Genomic DNA, 22476 nt, shown 5'->3' with positions numbered 1-22476 from the left:
TACCCCAAAATATAATATTTTGACAAAATAATCCAAATTTATGAATAAAAGAAAATTTTATTTGACAAAAAAATAAAATGTTTAGTATTGAAATATGGCACAAAAAGTAAAGATTTCACGAAACATGTTTTTGACACAGAAATTTTGACTTAAAAAAAAAACTATTTACAAGAAAACACAATGGAAATAAACACAAGGAAAAGTTTGTGAAAGCAACTCTTGTAAGTGAACAGCACTCAAATCCTCCACCCATATTTCATGTCTCAGAAAAACAAGGCACACGATATCACAAGAAGGCTTTGTGAGAAAAATATTGCAAAAAATCAGTTGAGAAGAAAGTATTTGAGGAATAAGTTTAAAATAGTATGAGAAAAATATAATTTTGCAATGAAAAAATATTGTTGATAATTGCTAATTTTATGAGAAGAAAATTTCAATATGAGGATGAAACTTTTATCTTGTGGTTAAAAGGCTAAATATATTACAATTGAAACAAATACATCATATAGAAAACAATATTTTGTGCACAAAATACAGAATATTGCAAGAATTATTTTCTAATATTACAATAGAAATGCAACAAAAATAGGGCCATAAAAACAGGGGAAGAGAGTATTTATTTTGTGGGGGGGAACTAAAAATACTTAAATCCAGGTTAAAAACTCTTCTTTTCCCCCACGCTTTTGAGAGCATTTCCACTTTTAAATGATATTTCTTGCACTGTACGTTGTTTTAATTATATTTTCATTTTTATTTTTTCCTCTTTGTTTTAAATGTTTATAAGCCTTTTTTTTCCCCTTTTGATTTTAAAAGCTTTTAATTACAGCACATTTAAAGCACATTGAGTTACTTTATGTATGAAATGCGCTATATAAATAAATTTACTTTGCCTTGAATAATAAAATCAAAATATTACGAGTGCAAAGAATTGAATGTATGCCTGTGAGTATTGTTATATTAGCTGAATACATGTGTTGTTTCACCATATGTGTTCAGATATCCTTTGCTTCAAAGGTTGAAAAATCGCGACTATCGATGCTAACCTTAGCAGGTTAATGGCATTTTCCATTGATGTTAGCATTAAGCCGGTCTCAAGGCAACATAGTTTGTTTTAAATACATAAGGTGTACTTTGTTTTATGTTTCGTTTGACAGTAAGCTTCAAACGGGAGTGGCTTTAAAGAACTTGAAACCTCTTTTTTGATGAATTATTCAAATCATTATTTGCCACCTTGCTGCTTATTGTGAAGTGAGATGAGTCGAGTTCACGGCCCACACAAAGCGCTTGTATCTCAAGTTCGCGCTCGCAAGTTAAAGCAAAAAATCGACTGAATGACGGCTCGTATCTCAACGAACCACTGTAAATCGTATGATATACTTCCGTGATTCTCAAAGTGTGGTACGCGTATTGATAGTGGTACACGGGCTTCCTCTAGTGGTACGTAAAAGAAGCATTGCCTGAGTTTAGTTGTTTTCAACTTTCAATACAGAGGCATTTAAATATTTAAGGGCTATCTGTTTTATTTAGGTACAATTTCTATTTAACTTTGTATACCTGTATTACAATAATGCCCTGTGACTGACTGGTGACCAGTTCAGGGTGTAGTCCGCCACAGTTCAGTTTATGGATTAAAATTCAGGCTTCAGCCTTCCTGTGTGGAGTTTGCATGTTCTAGCCGTGCCTGCGTGGGTTTTCTCCGGGTACTCCGGTTTCCTCCCACATCCCAAAGACATGCATGGGAGGTTGATTGAAGTCGCTAAATTGGTTGCTTGTCTATATGTGCCCTACGATTGGCTGGCAACCAGTTTGAGGTGTGCCACACCTCTCGCCCAGAGTCAGCTGGGATAGGCTCCAGCACGCCCTCGTGAGGATAAGCGGTACATAAAATGGATGGCTGGATGGATGTTACAGTAATGTTAAATATCCTAATTAGGAATAAAGTATGTTTTATTTCGGATGAACACTTAGGCCTACTACGCTTCTGCATTTTAATGTCGGCCATGATGATGGTACTACTTATGTCATAGTACTATTTTTAATTTTTTTTAGGTGGTACTTGGTGTGAAAGATTGGAGAATGACTGATCTCGTTTTTAGTCCATTTGTTGAGAATGAGCTGCGGTATAGAAAGTGGATGGATAGATGAATGGAAGGATATAAGCAATCATGTAGTGAGTCTGTAGACCTCCTCTTCCCCTCTTCCATTAAGTTTGCTGTCACTTTGTGTTAACGTTTCACAAAAATGCATCGTCTCCTCCCTCCCCAAGTTATTGAGATGGAAGTTGACGCAAATCCGCTTGTGGCCCGTCTACAAAGAAAGGAGCCACAGGAGGTTTTGAGGCACGTTTCTCCTTCATGGATAAACTGTCCGTGTGCGATCATCTCTGAAATGAAAGGGAAATCAAGAGTGATTTGAATGTTTTGCCAGTCGCTGATGTTTGATTACAAACTTGTTTAAGCACATAATTATCATCTGATTATTTTAATGTGATGAAAAAGTTTGTGAAAGCGGCTCACGCAGGTCAAAAGGACTCAAATCCTCCACACATATTTAGTGTGTCAGAAAAACAGGTCTTGTATAATCATAAGAAAGCTTGGCGATAGAAATATTGCAAAATTAAGTCCAGAAGAAAGTATTTTGGCGGGGGAGATACAAAACATGTTTGAGTAATAAAGTTATAAAACTATGAGAAAAAATTTTGCAAGGAAAAATAAATGTCAAAATACTTTTAAAATTAAGTGGCAATCCTATATGAAAAAAAGTTTGATAATTATCTCACGAGGATAAAGACACAATATTACGAGAAAATAAGTAGTAATCTTGCAGGGAAAAAGTCAAAATATTACATAATTTAGGTTGAAAGATTACAATAAAAATTGTAACAATTTAATTTCAAATATTACAATATAGGTTGTAATATTTCAGGCAAAAACATCAGAATATTACATTGAATTAAATTGTAATATGAAAATAAATTTGATGAAAAATATAAAAAATTACAATGACAAAAAATACATAAGAAAACATTCATCATTTTGGGGGATTGAAAAAATACAGACTACTGCAAGAATGAAGTTCTAATATTAGAGTAAACACAAAGGCCATAGAAATAGGTGAAGGTATCTTTGTGGGGAAAACAAAAAATAATTGAATATCCATCCATCCATCCATTTTCTGAGCCGCTTCTCCTCACTAGGGTCGCGGGCGTGCTGGAGCCTATCCCAGCTGTCATCGGGCAGGAGGCGGGGTACACCCTGAACTGGTTGCCAGCCAATCGCAGGGCACATAGGAACAAACAACCATTCGCACTCACAGTCATGCCTACGGGCAATTTAGAGTCTCCAATTGATGCATGTTTTTGGGATGTGGGAGGAAACCGGAGTGCCCGGAGAAAAGTGGTTGCCACAGCGTGTCATCCTTTTCCATGTAATCATCCTTTTCCATGTAATGTAATAATATTATGGGAAAAATATTATTTTGTAGGGAAAAAGCTAAAAATATAACACTCATGAAATCCTAATTTAAGAAAAAAAATATAGTTTTGCAGTCAAAAAAAAGACTAAATATTGCAGGGATTTAAATGCATTGTTAGAAGTTTAAAAAGGAGAATATTTACAAGAATGCATCTGCAATATTATGAAAATGTCTATTTTAATTAATTTAATTAAAATGTAATTCTTTTAATTTTATTTGCAATTTATTATACTCAATACGTTTTCACTAAACTGTTAACATAATAATAGTATGAGATTTTTTTATTTTGTAGGAGAAAAATCACAATGAAAAAATGTATATTTTCAAAATAAAGTGTCAATATTACGAGGAGAAATGTGTTATGTTGCAGGAAAAAACAAACTATTTTACAATAATAATAATAATTATTAATAATAATAATAATGATAATTTATTTTGCAAGGCAAAGTCAAAGTAGCACATTAATTCCATTGGAATAATCCAATAAAAAAGTCATAATTTTATTACGATACAGTCTCAAAATTGCACGAAGAAACTGGGATGATATTTCGGGAATAATTCTGCTTAAAAGGTGCTTCAATAACTCATCTCGGTAACTGAACATTTGGATACACAATGAATCACCTCTTGAGGAAATGAATCTCGTGCACTTTTGACAGCCACTGCCCGCCCTTATCCAAGATAATGAGTGCAATGTGGGACTTCATCCATGGCCAGGCACAACAGATGTGACAAAGTGCCTTTTATGCCATTACAGGCTTTCAAAATCTCAACACGAGCAGTGTACTACATGTACAGTATATACTGTACATACTGCATACACACACCGTTTTTTTGTCATGCCACAATGCGAGCAAGTTGTCTGCATGCGCTCACATCAACGTGCATCTGTCAGCTCGCGTTCCGTCCGGCGCTTGGACGGGAGAAAATGGGAAAGTGTGTCCCCGGTGATTTAAAACAAGAAAACTTTTCACTGGCCTTTGTTGTCAAGTGTAAGTTGAGTCTTTTACTATCAGAAACACATCTGTCGGTTAAGGTGTCCTCGCACCCCCCTTTTCCATGGCGAATCCTCAAAATGATCAACTTTTATTGTATGCTGCTTCAACCCAAAATGGCTGACTTCTTGCTCAATTTCAGGCATGGGTCCTTGACACTTTTTTGTGCATTCTGTTATGATAGACGATTTCCACCCGATTTCATGTCAATCAGTGTAACTGTGGGCTTATTTTCTTTCTCCCAGGGGGCGCTACTGAGTGAATTTTGGGTAGTGATGTTCATGACCCTTAAAACAGAAAATTTCACATACTCACAATACACATCCTCATCAAAATTAGTGAGTTTTGGGGCATGCCAAAAAGGCGATTCATTTGTCAGAATAATATTAAACAACAATTGAAAAACAGGATTGCTTTACTGCACAGAAACAACGTAAACATGTACAAACTCAGTGTTTCAGTGTATTCTAGTTAGTAACAATATAAAAGAAAGAAGCGAAGAGGAATTTGCCTTCAGGTCCATATGCCTTAAAGCGTGTAACCTTGATTTTTCTTGACAGCAGATGGAGCAATTAAATGCGACGCACATCCATTGAGGGACTGGGCCGCCTTTGAATGCCACTAGAAAAAAAAACAAAAAAACCAAGTGGCAGTGATGGAGTGCTGGGCTGTAAAAAAAAATAATAATAATTTGCGAGCTATTTTGATTGAAACACGAAAAGCAACGTTGCTATTGTGGTATGCATTGGAGCTTACAGTATATATCGTGCTACTCCCATTGCGTTTTATATGACTGTCAGATCAAGTGGGATCCATCTGGACCAGTGTTTTCCCATCCTTTATTGAGCCAAGGCTCATATTTTACGAGGGCTGCAATTAAGAATTTTAAAGGGACTATAAAGTCATTTCATTTATTTCATTAAATATGTACAGAAAATGGATGGATGGATGTTGGAAGAGAAGTGCTGAAAACCTGTGAAAAGACTCAGATCAATTTAGTACTGAATTGTTGCGATATTGTGTGAAACTCTTTTTTCACCTTCTGAGTTGTCTGGATTTTTTTTGGGTTGGGCTAAAAACGGGGTCTGCTGACGCTCCCAGGCCTCCCAGAATGAGTCAGCCCTCCCCACTATATGAGTAATGAGCGCCCTCATTTTATGTGTAGCTATTACTTAGTAATAAAACCTTGGCCCATTTCTACCCCTACATTGTGCAGTTAGCCATCAAGCTATGCCTACAACCCCCACGAAAAAAATGTGTTTTCCTTGAAGTGTTACACGCGTGGTGCATAGAGCAAACCGATGAAGATTTGGAGGGCCCGACTGCCAATTGGCCTGCTATTATTGGCTAGTAGCTATTAGCCGCTAGTGGACTAGCGTAAGGGCGGACCGGCTTTGGCTACATTCAATACGTCACAGCCTCACTCCATGCGCCAGCCGTAGAGCCACAGAACAGAAACACTTAATGGAAAATTAACTATTACATTCGCTAGCCCACAAACTAATGAGATAGTGAGCTAATGAGGTAGCGAGCTAACGAGGTAGCAAGTTCGCTAGACCGGTGACGAGTCCGTCCAATACGTCAGTGTCTCACTCAGTGTTGTCTGTGCGTCCCCACATAACAAGGACAGTTAAGGAAAAGTTAACTGTTAATTATGTTCTCTAGCGAGCTAACGAGCTAACAAGCTTGCTTGACCGCAGTGGGGTTGTTTAATACATCAGCGCCTCTCTCCGTGTTATTGTGTGCCCACATAACGGAGACACTTAAGGCAAGTGAACTGTTTATTGAACACAGCAGCACAATTTTGCAGCCTGAAACTGACTCCAGACACTTGTCACACAGGGTACAAATGAACATATTTGATTGACAGGTGCGTTCAGTGGACTCTCCCACAGTGTCCTGCAGCTAGAGGCAGGCCTTTTATTTTATTTGTATTTAATTCATTTTATATAGCTTGTGTTTTTTTTTATTCATTCAAATTTGGCAGACATTTTTTGTCCCTTTAAAGTCGCTTTAATAATTGATACATCTGTCGATTATTTTTCAATTAATTGATGAATGATGAACCTTTTCTGATCATACGAGTAACAGGATTGCATTAGTTCGACATTATAGTTGAAAATGTTAAACATAAAAATAGAAGACAGGACTTAACTTACTACGCATGCTCAGCGCAATTAGCTTGAGGATATAATTTCTGCTGAGTCATGTAGCTCCCTTTTATTCTCTTCCTCTAGACAGCTTAAAAGGTTTTTGGAACAGCAGTGCATGTATGTTGAGAGACACACCTTCAGAGCATAATTGCTACCATATGAAATATGTCTATGATTTAAAAAATGTTGTAATGTATGTAAAACATAGCAACAAAATCACATTAAAAAAAAAGCTGATTTAAAACAAAATTGTATTTTTTTATATTTGATGCAAGTTGGTCATCATAATATACATAAATAAATACAAAAATTCGGATCGAATTGTGTGAAATTTTTGCGGTACACATGATCATCTCTAACAGCAAACTGGTTGGGAGTCACCGATCTTTTCCTTCCTTTCTCATTTTGTCTCCATTGTCGGTCTCCAGGCCCAGACCATGGGGATGATGACAGAGTACTACCACTACATCTTCACCACTCTGGTAATGTACCATGCTCATTAATGCAAATTGTTCTCGTTTTTTATGATGAATAGCGGGGAATTGTGAACGGGCTTCGATATTCAGTCTGTTACAGAGCCATTTTCTTTGACGACCTGGAAGGCATAATATAGCTTGCCGTGGTGAACACGCCTCTTTTATGTGACAAGTCAACGTGTGTTCTTTTGAGGTGGCGCCATAAAACACATCATCGAAAATTAAACGTGGCTTCCCGAGTTTGAAAAAACAACAATGTGAGCCTTTATGTGGCAAATAATCCTGTAAATGCTTTGTGTAAAAACAAATAAATGTGTGCAAATGCAAAACAGAGCACACACAAAAAAACAAAAAAACATAATGGCACGTTTGTAAAAGGATTATCAGTAAATCCTGCACACAATTTAGTTGTAAGGTATATGTCATCCATTTTCAATTATGATTGCTGTCCTTAGCTAATAACCATTAACCTGTTATGGACTAATATGAATGTTATCACTCATCAACAAAAAGCATGTATCACCAAATTGTGTTTTTTTTTAAATTTTATTTTACATTTAGCATGTGGGAGGCACGGTGGAGACTGGTTAGCACATCTGCCGGTGGACTGGGGTTCAAATCCAGGCCCCGCCTATGTTCTCCCCGTGCCTGCGTGGGTTTTCTCGAGGTACTCCAGTTTCCTCCCACATCCCAAAAACATGCATGGAAAGTTGATTGAAGTCTTATTGTCCATAGGTGTTAAGGTGAGTGCGAATGCTTGTTTGTCTATATGTGCCCTGCGATTGGTTGGCGACTAGTTCAGGGTGTACTCTGGGTTTCGCCCAGTCAGCTGGGGTAGGTGCCAGCATACCCGTGACCCGCATGAGGAGAAGCGGTACAGAAAATGAATGAATGAAGAAAGCATATGACTCCAAATTTTGTGATTTGTATTCAAATCTTTTAAAAAAAAAAAAAAAGCTTGGAGCTCCAATTTTTGTCTTTTGCTCTAATGTGAAACAACAACAAACATTTCTTCCAATAAAAATAAAAGAAAACTCACACAACGGATGAATATCCAGATTTTAAAAGCTTACGGTATTTTCAAAGGCAGCCTATGACGTCAACTTCTTGATGTTAACAGTGCGGCGCATACATGCGGAGCTCAAGGATCCTATTGCTCCAACAATTTAGTTTTAGACATCATTTTAATCCCCTTTGTGCCCCCCGCCACCTCTCTCAACGACAAGCGCAGACACATCAGGAAGCTATTGCTGTCCCTTGACACCATGACAAACACACTGACCGGGAATGAATAGCAGCATGTTCTGTGCTGTTGCTATCGCCCTCTGTGATTGTCTCTTTCTCTCTCACACACACACACACACACTGAGTGTGTGTCTCTGTGGACGCGGCCAGTCAGTGGTGATAATACATTGATGTGTGTCATCTTTCATGCACCGGATCGTGTCAAATGTCATGTCTTTGGAGCTGCTACTAGTTTAATGGGTGGCAAACTCCCAAAAAAAAAAAAAAAAAAAAAGGTTACACTTTGTTTTTCCTCTCTTCATTCAGGAATATCATTGCAGGAACAATAGCTTTGATCAGGTAAAGTTGCATCACCATGTCACACTGTGCCGCCTTGATTTGATCCAGAATGTCAACATACAAAGCAGCGTGAGAAGTGACGCATTTTCCCACAATGCACCTCATGGATGTTTGCGTGATCTTGTTGACTGGTGCAAAGGCTGACATATTGCAGTCTTAAAAGTTTAGCTTTTAAAAGCTTATGTGCATATACACGATTATGGTTACAAAATTCCTTGGATTTTCAAAGTTGGAAAATTTACATGGGAATGAATGAAAAATTATGAAAATAAACAGGAATAAACCATTCACAAAATTTACTGAAATAGAGTTGAGGAATTTTTGTTAGCATAATCCTGACGAAACCAACTGAATTTCATGCAAGTACAGTTGTACCTTGACTTAAAAGTTTTTTTCAAGTTACAAGCTGTCTCGAAATAATGTTTTTGCTTTGTGTTGCAAACCAAAATTGAAGATACAAGCAAGCTTCAGATATGCAGTCGCTCAAGTAAAAAACCAAAAACAAATGGAGCAATAAAGGTACTGTAATGCGCTCGGATGTGGGCAAGGAGAGCAAATCTATTTTCCATGGGTGTCTGCTCATGAGAAAAAGGTCATGTTTATACAGTATTCCCTTGCTATGTCACGGTTCACCTATTGCGGATTTACTGCATTTATATAATGCATAATTTGCCATTTCGCATGAGCTAGTGTAAGCTGTAATTTTTTTTTTCTTTTTTTTGTGGTAAACTACGGCACGGTGATTGACTGGTTAGCACATCCTCCTCACAGTTCTGGGGACCGGGGTTCAAATCCCGGCCCCGCCTGTGTGGAGTTTGCATGTTCTCCCCGTGCCTGGGTGGGTTTTCTTCGGGCACTCCGGTTTCCTCCCACATCCCCAAAACATGCATGGTAGGTTGATTGGAGACTCTAAATTGCCCGTGGGTGTGAATGGTTGTTTGTTTCGTGTGCCCTGCGATTGGCTGGCGACAGGTTCAGGGTGTACCCTGCCTCCCGCCTGAAGATAGCTGGGATAGGCTCCAGCACGCCTGCAACCCTAGTGAGGATAAACGGTAAAGGAAATGGATGGATGGATGGATGGTCAAATAAACAGTTCTTACCTCCAAAAGAACTTCGCCCACATCCGGTGAGCCCAAGTAGACTATGTTCTGTGCCTCCATTGTTGAGGCGGCCGAACGGCGCTGTAACCATAAGGTTGTCCATGCCCGTCGTGGCGGCATTCCCCTAACCCGTTGGTGGACACGAGCCAACACATCGGATTAAATTAATTAAAATTAGCAATTCACAGCAGTTATATCTCTCAAAGTAATGAATATTGTTACACAAACGCTGTATAAACATACAAACAGGCAATATAATAATACTCTTTGGTATATATTCTTCAAACTCTGCGAAAAAAAGTTATAATAACAATGTTCGATCATGAATTCTTATACTTTTCTTTGTCATTGTGTGTATCTCATTGCATGCACCACACTGCCCCTCAGAGGTCAAGACGTGCACAACAGTTACTTTATGTAACCCATTGTTTATTAATAAAGGGGTCAGTTTTTGCATACCTGCTGTTGATGCCTATTGGTCTCTGAGTAATATCACTTGATCAAGCCTTGACTAACATTCCTTACTACAAATTAAGTAAAGTATATGTATGATTGTTGCTAAAATTGGATTGGACCTATACCTGTATCAGCCAAAACTCAAGGCTACAATATTGATATCGTATCGGAAGTGAAAGAGTTGGATTGGGACATCACTAATATTGTAAAAGTAAGTAACAAAACTTCAAAAGCACATCGCAGGTGGACTGGGAGCCAATGCAATTTTGCCGGCATAGCGATAATATGATCGACTTTCTTGTCCTTCTTAAGACGGTTTTGTACTAACTGGAGGCTTTTAATACTAAACATGGGAAGACCAGAAAGCAACATTGTGTGTGTGTGTGTGTGTGTGTGAATATATATATATATATATATATATATATATATATATATATATATATATATATTTATATATATAGAAACTCTCAACGGAGACAGCAACACTGCCGCCTTGCGGATGGGGGGAGGACATTCCCACGTGTCATTTTTTTTCAACTTGAAACTGCGTTACGTTTGTCTACAAAATAAATGCGCGTGCCCACTGATCCACAAACGTACCTTCAACAATTCACAAGCAAAATTTCATATTTTCAAATGATAAGTCATGATAAATGCACACACAACATTGAAAAACGTGTAAATCGCGGATATATTTGTGGATTTGAAAAACACGTGCAAATAATTTTGAGACCTATCTCTCCCCATATAAAGACATTGTTCAATTTGTACCACTCGTACGTGTCAATCAAGCCCGAGTATTATTATGTGTGTAGGACAGCAGAATTTCACTCATTCAATTGTGCAGGTGTACCTAATTTTGTGCGTGCAGACTTCTAGGATGGCATGGATTCTGTGCAACGTCGCTGGTTAAAAGGTACCGGTGCTGCCAATGTGAACTTATAATTGGAACAAGATGCTTTTGTGACACCCTAAAAAGGTTCTAATAGACACGTGGATGTCACAAGAAATGAATTGTACGTCTGCCAACATTTCTGTCCCACTTAGTTTGTATTCTTAGCTTCAAAAGCTCGCAGAGCGACCTGATCTACTTTACCAAGCATTTCGGAATGTCACAAAGAACAATCGTGATATACTTTGATCCGTGCTCATAAAAAGCCGCCGTCGTATTGCAAGGCAGAGGAGATGGAGAGAAGAGGAGAAATAATTCAGCGGCTGGCGGCGTTTTCTTTTTTAGTAAGTGTCTAAGGCGCTCCCGTTAGCCCGGCACTAAACCTACAGGGTGCTAATGAAATATCTATGTTGATCCAAATGTCTTTTTCCAAACCCCCTGGCCCATTACACCGTGACATGTGTCTACATGTGACTTCGCACTTTGCCTGCAATGGTTGCCCCAGAAATAACAACATCTTAAATTTAATTCATTTGGCTTTAACAAGGGAATGTGGATGAATGAATTATTAATGACCCAACAATGAGCATTTTTTTCCGTGTACTTGGAACAGCAAAAATACCACCTGTAGAGGTTATGTGGACACATTCATTGCAACTTTTTGTTTTCCCACTAATATGAAAATAGTAAGATTTTTTGCAGAGAGTGAACCTTTAAATTATTTTATGGGTATATACATTAGCCCCTGATGTGATACAGTATGATGCAGTGCAGCTGTAGTTTAGCCCCGAGGAAATAGCGCAAAGAGCATGATTGGCACATACAATTTTCTCAAAATTGGGCTTCGGGGCAGAAATGATTGTGTCCCAAGAATTCTGCCCAACAGGTGACCACACCAATGTGATGTTACCAACATATTAGAAATTAAACCCATATATCCTGATCTGATGCAACACAGTTTTAGTTTTTGCATTTGGGGCAAGTGGGACAATTTTTACATTATTAAAAATAAACAAGCACAACTTTCTTAAAATTGGGCTCAGGGGCATCAACGATCATGACACACAGACTCTGCCCAGCAACAAGTAATCAGATTAAGGTAACATAACCCGGCAAACAAATCTAAGTAATTCTGCTGCTCCCAAAAATATTAGCAAAATCTCTCAGTTTGATACGTTTCAGGAGCGGCGCAAAATTAGCCATGTTTAAATGCAGACTTTTTTGTCATTCTGATTAAAGATTTCTGGACAACTGTTTATATGTGATGGGATGTATTCCGATCTGGCGTTTACATGGGTCACTACATTTAGTCAGAACAGCCGTTTTACAGACATGTGACGTGCAGATCAATGTAAACAAACATCATGTGATTAATCAAGATAGAGGTCAGTTGTCTGTCTCCATCGTAGACCAGGTCTGGTAGGAAGCTGCCGTGTTTTCAAGTCCGTAAACGATGACATCATCATTTACATCAACACAAAGCATGCAGAGACGGAGCGCAGCCCGACACCATTCCGATTCACGGTTTACATAAGAAAAAATTACTTTTGATCGGTTTGGCAAAAGGAATCTTCCACCCCTCTGAATCCGAATGAAATTCAATTCTATTCATTCCACTTGATGTGTTTATATGGAGCATTTTTATTCAGTTTGGGACCGATTATAATCGGAACATGAGGCTCCATGTAAACCCAGCTAATTAATCGATTATTTGACAACTAATATATTATCAAATTAATCGGCAACTGTTTTGATTATCGATGAATCGTTTTGAGACATTGTTTTACTCAAAATTCTACAAATCATCAGAGAATCAGTCTCTTAACTGTAAATATTCTCAGATTTCTGTCATCCTGTTATCTTTTGTGCTGAATCAACATAAGACATTTGCAAACATGTGGTTTTGCTTTTGAAAAGATGGGGAATGAAATGATCATTTGTTCCTATTTTCTGACGTTACGGACCATACTAATAACTCAATCATAATCAATTTATGTTCATGCATTTTCTGCGCTGTCAATTTGAAACCATTTTTGATTATTCGGATGGAAATTTAAAAAAAAACTTTTTTTTTTTATCCAATTCATCCAATAATCAAAAAATAATAATCATTAGTTGGAGCCCTGCAGTGCAGTTGTATTTTTTGCATCAGGGGTAAGTAGCACAGTGTTTACAGTGTTCCTGCCGCCGGGCCCTGTCCTTTTTCCGCAATATGGAGCAGCTTAGTCCCAAGTTGTCAACCTTCTCGCATAATGGGCATGATTTGTAAAAGTCATTTTCTTAAAAAATGCAATCAGTGACATAAAACAATTGTGCCCCATGAATTCTACCTAGCAACAAGTTATATATATATAGACAGACAGACCGACCCAGGTTCAAATCCGGCCCCGCCTGTGTGGAGTTTGTATGTTCTCCCCGTGCCTGCATGGGTTTTCTCCGGGTACTCCGGTTTCCTCCCACATCCCCAAAACATGCATGGTAGGTTAATTGAAGACTCTAAATTGCCCATGGGTGTGAATGTGAGTGAGAATGGCTTTGTGTATATGTGCCCTATGATTGGCTGGCGACGAGTTCAGGGTGTACAACACCTCTCGCTCAGAGTCAGCTGGGATAGCCTCCAGCACACCCGCGACCCCAGTGAGGATAAGTGGTAAGGAAAATAAAATAAAATAAACTAAATGAAAGAAGCGGCACGGTGGACGACTGGTTAGAGCGTCAGCCTCACAGTTCTGAGGACCCGGGTTCAATCCCCGGTCCCGCCTGTGTGGAGTTTGCATGTTCTCCCCGTGCCTGCGTGGGCTTTCTCCGGGCACTCCGGTTTCCTCCCACATCCCAAAAACATGCATTAATTGGAGACTCTAAATTGCCCGTAGGTGTGAATGTGAGTGCGAATGGTTGTTTGTTTGTATGTGCCCTGCAATTGGCTGGCAACCAGTTCAGGGTGTACCCCGCCTCCTGCCCGATGACAGCGGGGATAGGCTCCAGCACGCCCGCGACCCAAGTGAGGAGAAGCGGCTCAGAAAATGGATGGATGGATGGATGGATGGATAAATGAAAGAAAGAAAAAGAACGAACGAACAAAAGAAACGTGATCTGGCAAAAGAATCAGAACAATTATTTTGAAAGTAGAAATGACACCATTTTCAATTTAATTCCTTTTCCTTGCCAAGTAAATGGGAGTAATGAACCAGTGATCCAAGACTACAATTTCCTATTTTTTGGTGTAACTGTAACAGAAAACACGACACCTTTCAAGCTTAACTAGACACACATGGTAAGTTTGAGTTTTTCCACTATTCTGAATGTACTATGTTTTTTCGCAGGTAGAGAAACCTTTTTACATACCATCTATCGGTCATAAATTTCCTGGCATGGCATTAAAAATCCCTCCTTACTTTGGCTTTATTTTGATCTTAATATAGAACCTCTCTAATCAGAAGCTGCATCATTTTGTTTTTCGTGTGAGGAGAAAAAGTATGTGGGATGAATACTTAAAAGGTAGATGTCGAGCATGGTGAGACTAAATGAGACTCTCTCCTCTTTTCCCGGTGTCTCTCAAAAGGATCTGATGGCCATTGATCTGGAGCCGTATCGCTTTTGTGGCGTCAACATGACAGGCTTCCGCATCCTCAACGTGGACAACCCCCTGGTCTCCTCCATTGTGGACAAGTGGTCCACGGAAAGGCAGATACCGCTGAAACCTGACTCGGGCCTCCTGGAGGGCATCATGACGGTATGTTTTAGTACTTCTACACACAGTCGTCATAGCGTCTGATCGTAAACTATGGTGTGACCATCAATGCCACCAAGAGCCGTGTAGTACCCAATAAACCCTTATTTGTCCATCCATCCATCCATTTTCCTCCGTTTATCTGAGGTCGGGTTGCGGGGCCAGCAGCCTCAACAGGAAAGCCCAGACTTCCCTGTCCCCAGCCACTTCCCCCAGCTCTTACGAGGGGATCCCGAAGCGTTCCCAGGCCAGGAGAGAGCCATATACTCTCCAGCGTGTCAAGGGTCGTCCCCGGGGTCTCCTCCCGGTGAGACGTGCCCGGAACACCTCACCGGGGAGGTGAGGCATCCTAATCAGATGCCCGAGCCACCTCATATGGCTCCTCTCAATGCAGAGGAGCAGCGGCTTTACCTGAGCCCCTCCCGGATGACCGAGCTACTCACCCTATCTCTAAGGGAGAGCCCGGACACCCTGCGGAGGAAACTCATTTCTGTCATGGTCTGTGTTTTGGTTTGGGTTGTGTTTAGTTTTGTTCCATGTTTTCCTGTGTTTCATGTTTGTCGTGTGCTCATTAGGTTGTTGTGTCCACCTGGTCTCGTCTACTTTGTGTCGACCAATCAGCTCTCTCCAGCCACTCGTGTCTTGTCCAGGTGTTCCTCGTTGTCTCGTCAATTTGTTTGTATTTAGTTCCCAGGTTTCTTTCAGTTCTTGTCGGTTCATTGTCGTTGTCACATCTCTTTGCCATGTCATAGTCGTCAGTTGTCTTTATCATTGTGGTATGTCATTGTCAGGTGTCATTTTCCCTATCTATTCCACGTCTTACTCACAGGTCATAGTTTGTTTCCAGTTTTAGATATTCAAGTGTTTCTTTGTTACTTTGGTTTGATTATTTGTTGTGGGACTTCGTTCAGTTTTGCTTTAGCCAATATCCTTGTTTTCCCTTTTTGAAGATTAAATATTATTATTTTGAGACTCCCGCACTCCTGCCTTGCCTCCCTGCTTCCCTGCAATTGGGTCCACCATGTTCTTGCCTTGCGTTACTCGCCTTCGCCCTAACCACGTACGTGACAATTTCGGCCGCTTGTATCCAGGATATTGTTCTTTCGGTCACAACCCACAGCTCATGACCATAGCTGAGGGTAGGAACGTAGATCGACCGGTAAATTGAGAGCTTTGCCTTTCGGCTTGGCTCCTTCTTTACCACAACGGACCGATAGAAAGTCCGCATCACTGCAGACGCTGCACCGATGCGCCTGTCGATGTCCCGTTCCATTCTTCCCTCACTGGTGAACAAGACCCCATGATACATGGACTCCTCCGCTTGGGGCAAGATCTCATCCCTAACCCAGAAAGGGCACTCCACCCTTTTCTGACTGAGGACCATGGTCTCAGATTTGGAGGTGCTGATTCTCATCCCAGCTGCTTCACACTCAGCTGCGAACTGCTCCAGTGAGAGTTGAAGATCACGGCTTGATGAAGCCAACAGAACCGCATCATCTGCAAAAAGCAGAGATGCAATACTGAGGCCACCAAACCGGGCCCCCTCTATGCCTCGGCTGCGCCTAGAAGTTCTGCCGGAGGTGGGTTAAAACTCCTTCTGACAGGGGATTCTGTCAGACGTTCCCAGCAGACCCTCACAATACGTTTGGGCCTGCCAGGTCGGACCGGCATCTTCCCCCACCATCGGAGCCTACTCACCACCAGGTGGTGATCAGTTGACAGCTCCGCCCCTCTCTTCACCAGAGTGTCCAAGACATGCAGCCGCAAGTCAGATGACAGGACCACAAAGTCGATCATCGAACGGCGACCTAGGGTGTCCTGGTGCCAATTGCACGTGTGGACACCCTTATGCTTGACCATGATGTTCGTTATGGACAATCCGTGGTGAGCACAGAAGTCCAATAACAGGACACCACTTGGGTTCTGATCGGGGGGCCGTTCCTCCCAATCACGCCCCTCCAGGTCTCACTGTCATTGCCCATGTGAGCATTGAAGTCCCCCAGCAGAACAATGGCGTCCCCAGCGGGAGCGCTCTACAGCACCCCCTCCAAGGACTCCAAAAAGGGTGGGTACTCTGAACTGCTGTTTGGTGCAACAACAAAAAAAGCTCCAAAAATGCTGCGACAGGGTCATGTTTACCACTGTGTTACATCACCTTTTCTTTTAAGAACATTTAATAAATGTTTGGGAACTGAGGACACTAATTGTTGTAGCTTTGTAGGTGGAATTCTTTCCCATTCTTGCTTGATGTACAGCTTCAGCTGTTCAACAGTCCGGGGCCTCGTATTTTACGCTTCATAATGCGCCACACATTTTCAATGAGAGACAGGTCTGGACTGCATGCAGGCCAGTCTAGTACCCGTACTCTTATACTACGAAGCCACGCTGTTGTAACACGTGCAGAATGTGGTTTGGCATTGTCTTGCTGAAATAAGCAGGGGCGTCCATGAAAAAGACGTTGCTTGGATGGCAGCATATGTTTCTCCAAAACCTGTATGTACCTTTCAGCATTAATGGTGCCTTCACAGATGTGTAAGTTACCCATGCCATTGGCACTAACACAGCCCCATACGATCACAGATGCAGGGTTTTGAACTTTGCGTTTATCAGTTTGAACATTAAATATCTTGTCTTTGTCGTGTATTCAATTAAATATAGGTTGAACGTGATTTGCAAATCATTGTATTCTGTTTTTATTTGTTTTAAACAACATCCCAACTTCATTGCAATTGGAGTTGTATGTTTGTATCTGTCACTCCATTTGCGCAACCGGGACAGCGATTGTACCGCTCCCATTTCCTAGTTAATCCAAGCCTTCAGTTATTCTCTCAAATCCCTACGATAATCTCAATTATATTTTTCTGTGATTCTGGTAAATTGATCAATTCACACACACGCCGTTGCTGACGTGGTTGCTTGTGACATAACTCCCATTGGCATATGGCATGAATTTTCTGCTGCTTGTAACGCTAATTTCATGGATTCTATCAAGTCCAAATGCCTCTTTGCTGCGCTATATTTATTCCTCACTATGTATTTGAACAATTTATGCAGTATTAGTTCATTCTTGGCTTTTAATTATTTTTTTCTATATGTGTTATGAAAGTTCTGGGGCCATTTTTCTATCATTTTAAACCGCCGCGCACTGGTTAAGATGCATCAAATGGATGCCCTTCTACAGGAAAATAGGGGTGTGCCTTGTGCAGATAGCAGATCACGGGCACACACTCGGCATTTAGAATGAATTATGATTCACTAACATACGCACTGTGGTGAGAAGAAAATTGGCCTGTATGCACGTGTCATGCATATTTGCGTATATTCTCAACTTGCACACAGAGTATGAACATTTCTATGCATTAATTAGTGAATGGGGCTCATTGTCATGGGGGACAAAATATTATAATTTATGATGTACAAAATACACACTATATCCTGATAGAGAAATGTGACGATACCCATCGTGGACCAATCTAACTGTCTTTTGTTCTGTCATTGACTGGTTGGGTGGTGTCACTGATTATCCCGTTGGCGGTCCTGATGAGGCCCAAAAATTGGCCCAATTTGTGTCATCCTGCCAGAAATTATTGGTTAGCAGCGAATGCGGGTACTAAATCTGTGAGTTTGTTCATCACATATCTTAAACTGCATGAATAGCTTTCACCAAAGTGGTTTTGTGTTCTGTCTCTGAGCAGAAATGCATTTTCATAGAGCACCTGAGAGACAAAAGATAATCTTTCATACTTCAGGTGCAGAGATGGACATTTTAAAATAATATCGCACTTTGTCCTTGAAAAGGATCTGTAATGTCTGAAGGCTCTGTAATTAAAAAATAAATAAAAGTAGTCGGAGGATAACAGCATAGCGTTCAGTGTAGAAAAGATTGTAGTATCGCTATTATCCGTTTTAATCTGTAATTAAAATGCTGAACATAGCCCGACCATATCATTCAAAAACACCTTTGTGGTGCTCTTGAAGGGACTGAGCTTTTTCTACCACACAGACTGAGAGTCTTCAGCAAATAAATTCAAATTTAGAGCATTTTATTTTATTAGACACACTGTTATCATTAGAGAAACACAAGGTGCTCATTTGCCTTATGAAATTGTGATTGTAGTTTACCATTTAGAATTTGTTGAGTCTGATCAAACTTGGCAAATGAGATGATTAATATCTGCTACAGCAGGGACTCCAAACTGGTGCATGGGGGTCCATGTGAGTGTCCTCCAAGGGGGTGCACAGGATTAAAAGTATAAAGGTGATCTGGTATAATACACAACATGAGAATTTCCCCAACTGTAAACCCCCGCTATTTGTGCGGGATAGGGACTGAGCCCTGCTATAAAATGAGAAGGAAAAAAAAAGAGTAATTGACAGATTTTTTTTTTAATTTACCTATATTAATAGTCTAAACCATAATTATATGACAAAACACTTTAATATCACCTCAAATTAATCTCACAACATTACCCTAAAAATAAACAGCTTTGATTTTGAAATAATGCAGTAGAGAGTTGTAAAGTATACATGCTTATATGACGAAAACGCTGTGTGACTTCCACTAACAACCAAACATAGCTCCTCCCCGACATGATGTTAGTCTCTCGCGTGAGATGTATGACTTCAACATACATCCCTGACAGTAAATACTACTTTCCTATAAGCGGCACTGTCTCGTGGTGTTAAAGAAAGAGCACAAAACGGGTTCCTCAGAGAAAAAAACAAGAACAGAAAAAGGCGAATAGGCGGGGTTCACTGTATAAGATTTCATTTTTAGTTTAACAATAATACATTGATCGATAGATGGTACGCCGAATGTACCCTAAGAGTTTTGATCATACCTTAATGTTTATGAATGGGCTTTGTTTAGACGGCTTAAGACTTTTGGGAACGGCTACTAAAGACTACAGTATTCGCCTTGGTTTTTGGCAGTCATCAGCTGAAACAATGTTCACCCCATTATTCCAGACAGATGCGGCTCTGACATACGACGCCGTCCACATCGTGTCGGTCTCCTACCAACACGCGCCGCAGATGACCGTCAACTCGCTGCAGTGCCACCGCCACAAACCCTGGCGATTTGGCGGCCGCTTCATGAGTTTCATCAAAGAGGTAACTGTCTTCTCTATTTGCTGTTCATATTAGAGCCGAGTGGCAAAGCAAAAGGAGGAGGAGTTGCGTGGACTCGCATGTGTACTCACCAAATCAATCACAGCCGCAAACAAAGTGGGCCGAGCCTTGATGGACACATTAAAGCGGAGTTGTTGTCTGCTGTGTAAAATTCCCTCCAGTCGCTGTTTTATCTCCCGAATGTTGCAACCTTTTGAAAGGACAATTTGTGAAACTTGCCTCGAGTTTATCAAACATGAGAGTGTGTTGTTGTACACAAAATAAAAACATGAAAAGGCTGGCTGGCGATGCTAATATTTGTAACTTATGATAAGATGCAAGAATTGCCACTTGTTTATCCCATGCACACGTCCAATGCAATGAGTTCAGCAACTGTCATGCGTTTCCATAGGTTAGAACAGGTACTATGAGGGATTATTTTTAGTACAGAGTAGGGGTTGAACGACTGAAGATTTTTTGTAGTCCACTATAATATGATGAAAGTCGAGCCGAAGTCAATTAATCAGTGACGCCATTGATAGTTTTTCAGCACAGTACTGCGGTCCCCAAGCTTATTTATGCCACCGATTGGTTTCATGAATGGGACCTCGGTTTTCGTGTGACCTAGTTTTCGATAAATCCAGTATTTGAGAATTTTTTTTTTGTTCCGTTTTTTTGTTTTCTGGTTTGCGTGAATGCGCTACACTTTTGTATAAAAATAGCCATTCTTTTTCTGGAATCAATGCGTGTTCACAGGGGGAGTTTGTGATATGGGCGACCGGGGCAGCTGCATACTGGGGGGGGGGGGGCACTCCGCCCCACGCCCCATTGACGATCGGCCATCCCTCCGCCGATGTAATGAATTACAATGTGTAGGCCTACTGTATTCCCTGGCAACCAGTCCATGCTGTGTAGTCCGCTTTTCTCTCAAAGTCCGCTGGGATAGGCTCCAGCTCCACACCATCCTGAACACGATAAGAAAATAGACTGCTTATCAGAATTTTGTTGTCAGACAGTGAGAGAAAAGCCGGGATTGTGAAGTGCTTGAAATCAGTCTCAGTTTATCTTGTCCGTCAGGCCTCATATTGTCAAATGTGCCTCCCGATGTATTCCAGACACATGATTGAGGTTTAGCTCGAGGTCATGGTATGATAGCAGCACCCGCTCTCCTGCATTAAGGAGCCAGGTATGATGTAAGGCTACGAAATAGGCCAGAAATAAGACCCAGACTTAGTGAAGGTATAAATGTGGGCAAATGAGGAGTCGGGACCACTCAGCCACACCCGTTTCCTCCGAGGTTCTCATTTACAACCATCAGAGAGGATCATGTTCCATTTTAGCACAAGTAAACTCCCTACGCATTTATTTTTAATTCCCAATGAGGTCGAAGAATGGCCATTATTTCTCAGAGTACTGAAAAAAAAGGTGTGAGGCTGAATTTTTTTAGGTTTCTCACATGTCCTAAGAAAGAATATAAGCCGATGTACTTTAAGACCTGTCTTGAGGTGTTTGGGACAAACATGATTGTATTTACAGTGTGTTACACAAAGACCCGAAAGGAACTGACAGTTTGTGAGCTGCTATGGAGTCTCATCATATTTTTTTTTTTTCCTGTTTTTTTTTTTTTTTTGTGTGTGTCTTCTCTCATCTCACCTTGTGCTGAAGCGGCCTCGCTTGATCAATCTGCACAGACAGCCTGCACATTGCAACAATCACAGTGGGTGATTCGCTTGTTGTGATTCACTCCTTGAGAACACAGAGGCTTGGTAAATAGAGTAGGATGTGTTATTACTATAAAATATATATATATATATATATATATATATATTACCACCATATATATAGTTATTACCACCAACCTTTTTTAATTGACGGGATTATGCTCTTGTCTCTTTGTATTGGTGCAAGATAAGACTTTTTTTTTTCTCTTTCTCGGTGAGTAATCCATTCATCTATTGGATAAAATTCAGGTGTATGCAGGAGGTGTTCCATCTTGGTGAAAGTCTGCTCTCTACTTTGTGTCATTGTAGTTATTGTAGTTTGTCCTAGGAGGACTTCTGGTTGTATTTAAACTACTCAGTTGAAGTTATGTGGATTTACACTACTCAGTTCAAGAGTTCAATTCCGATATGGATCACAGCAAGAGAAAGAGAGAAGACATCAAATTTCTGAATCAAACCTCTTTTGGATGAAAATCTAATTATGTATCGTGGCAGTACAGTAAAACAGTAGTTAATAGCACATCTGCCGCACAATTAGCAGTATTTGTTCGAATCTCAGAGTGGACCATCGCTGTGTGGAGTTTGCATGTTCTATTCTGCTTGAAATGTATATTCTCTGGGTAGTATAGCTTCTTCCCACATCCTCAAAACATGCTTCTTAGGTAAACTGAAGACTGAAAATTGTCCATTGGTGTGAATGTGAATGTGATGTGCCCTGTTGTTGACTGGCAACCAGTCCAAGATATATCTCACTGATTGCCCAAAATCAGCGGGGATAGGCTCCAG

General features: G+C 40.4%; 1 protein-coding gene across 2 annotated transcripts in view; it reads left to right on the top strand.

Annotated features, from left to right (window-relative positions):
• Positions 1-22476, top strand: part of grik3 (glutamate ionotropic receptor kainate type subunit 3) — a 153212-nt gene that overhangs the window by 80334 nt on the left and 50402 nt on the right. For both annotated transcript variants that reach the window (XM_061777099.1, XM_061777100.1), the window contains exons 5-7: positions 7051-7104; positions 14693-14863; positions 19829-19972. In XM_061777099.1, the coding sequence (XP_061633083.1) occupies positions 7051-7104; positions 14693-14863; positions 19829-19972 (369 nt within the window). The remainder of the gene's footprint in view (positions 1-7050; positions 7105-14692; positions 14864-19828; positions 19973-22476) is intronic.

The sequence above is a fragment of the Phyllopteryx taeniolatus genome, chromosome 6 (assembly GCF_024500385.1).
Source record: "Phyllopteryx taeniolatus isolate TA_2022b chromosome 6, UOR_Ptae_1.2, whole genome shotgun sequence".
NCBI classification, from domain to species: domain Eukaryota; kingdom Metazoa; phylum Chordata; class Actinopteri; order Syngnathiformes; family Syngnathidae; genus Phyllopteryx; species Phyllopteryx taeniolatus.
This window is presented reverse-complemented; position numbering and strand designations above follow the sequence as displayed.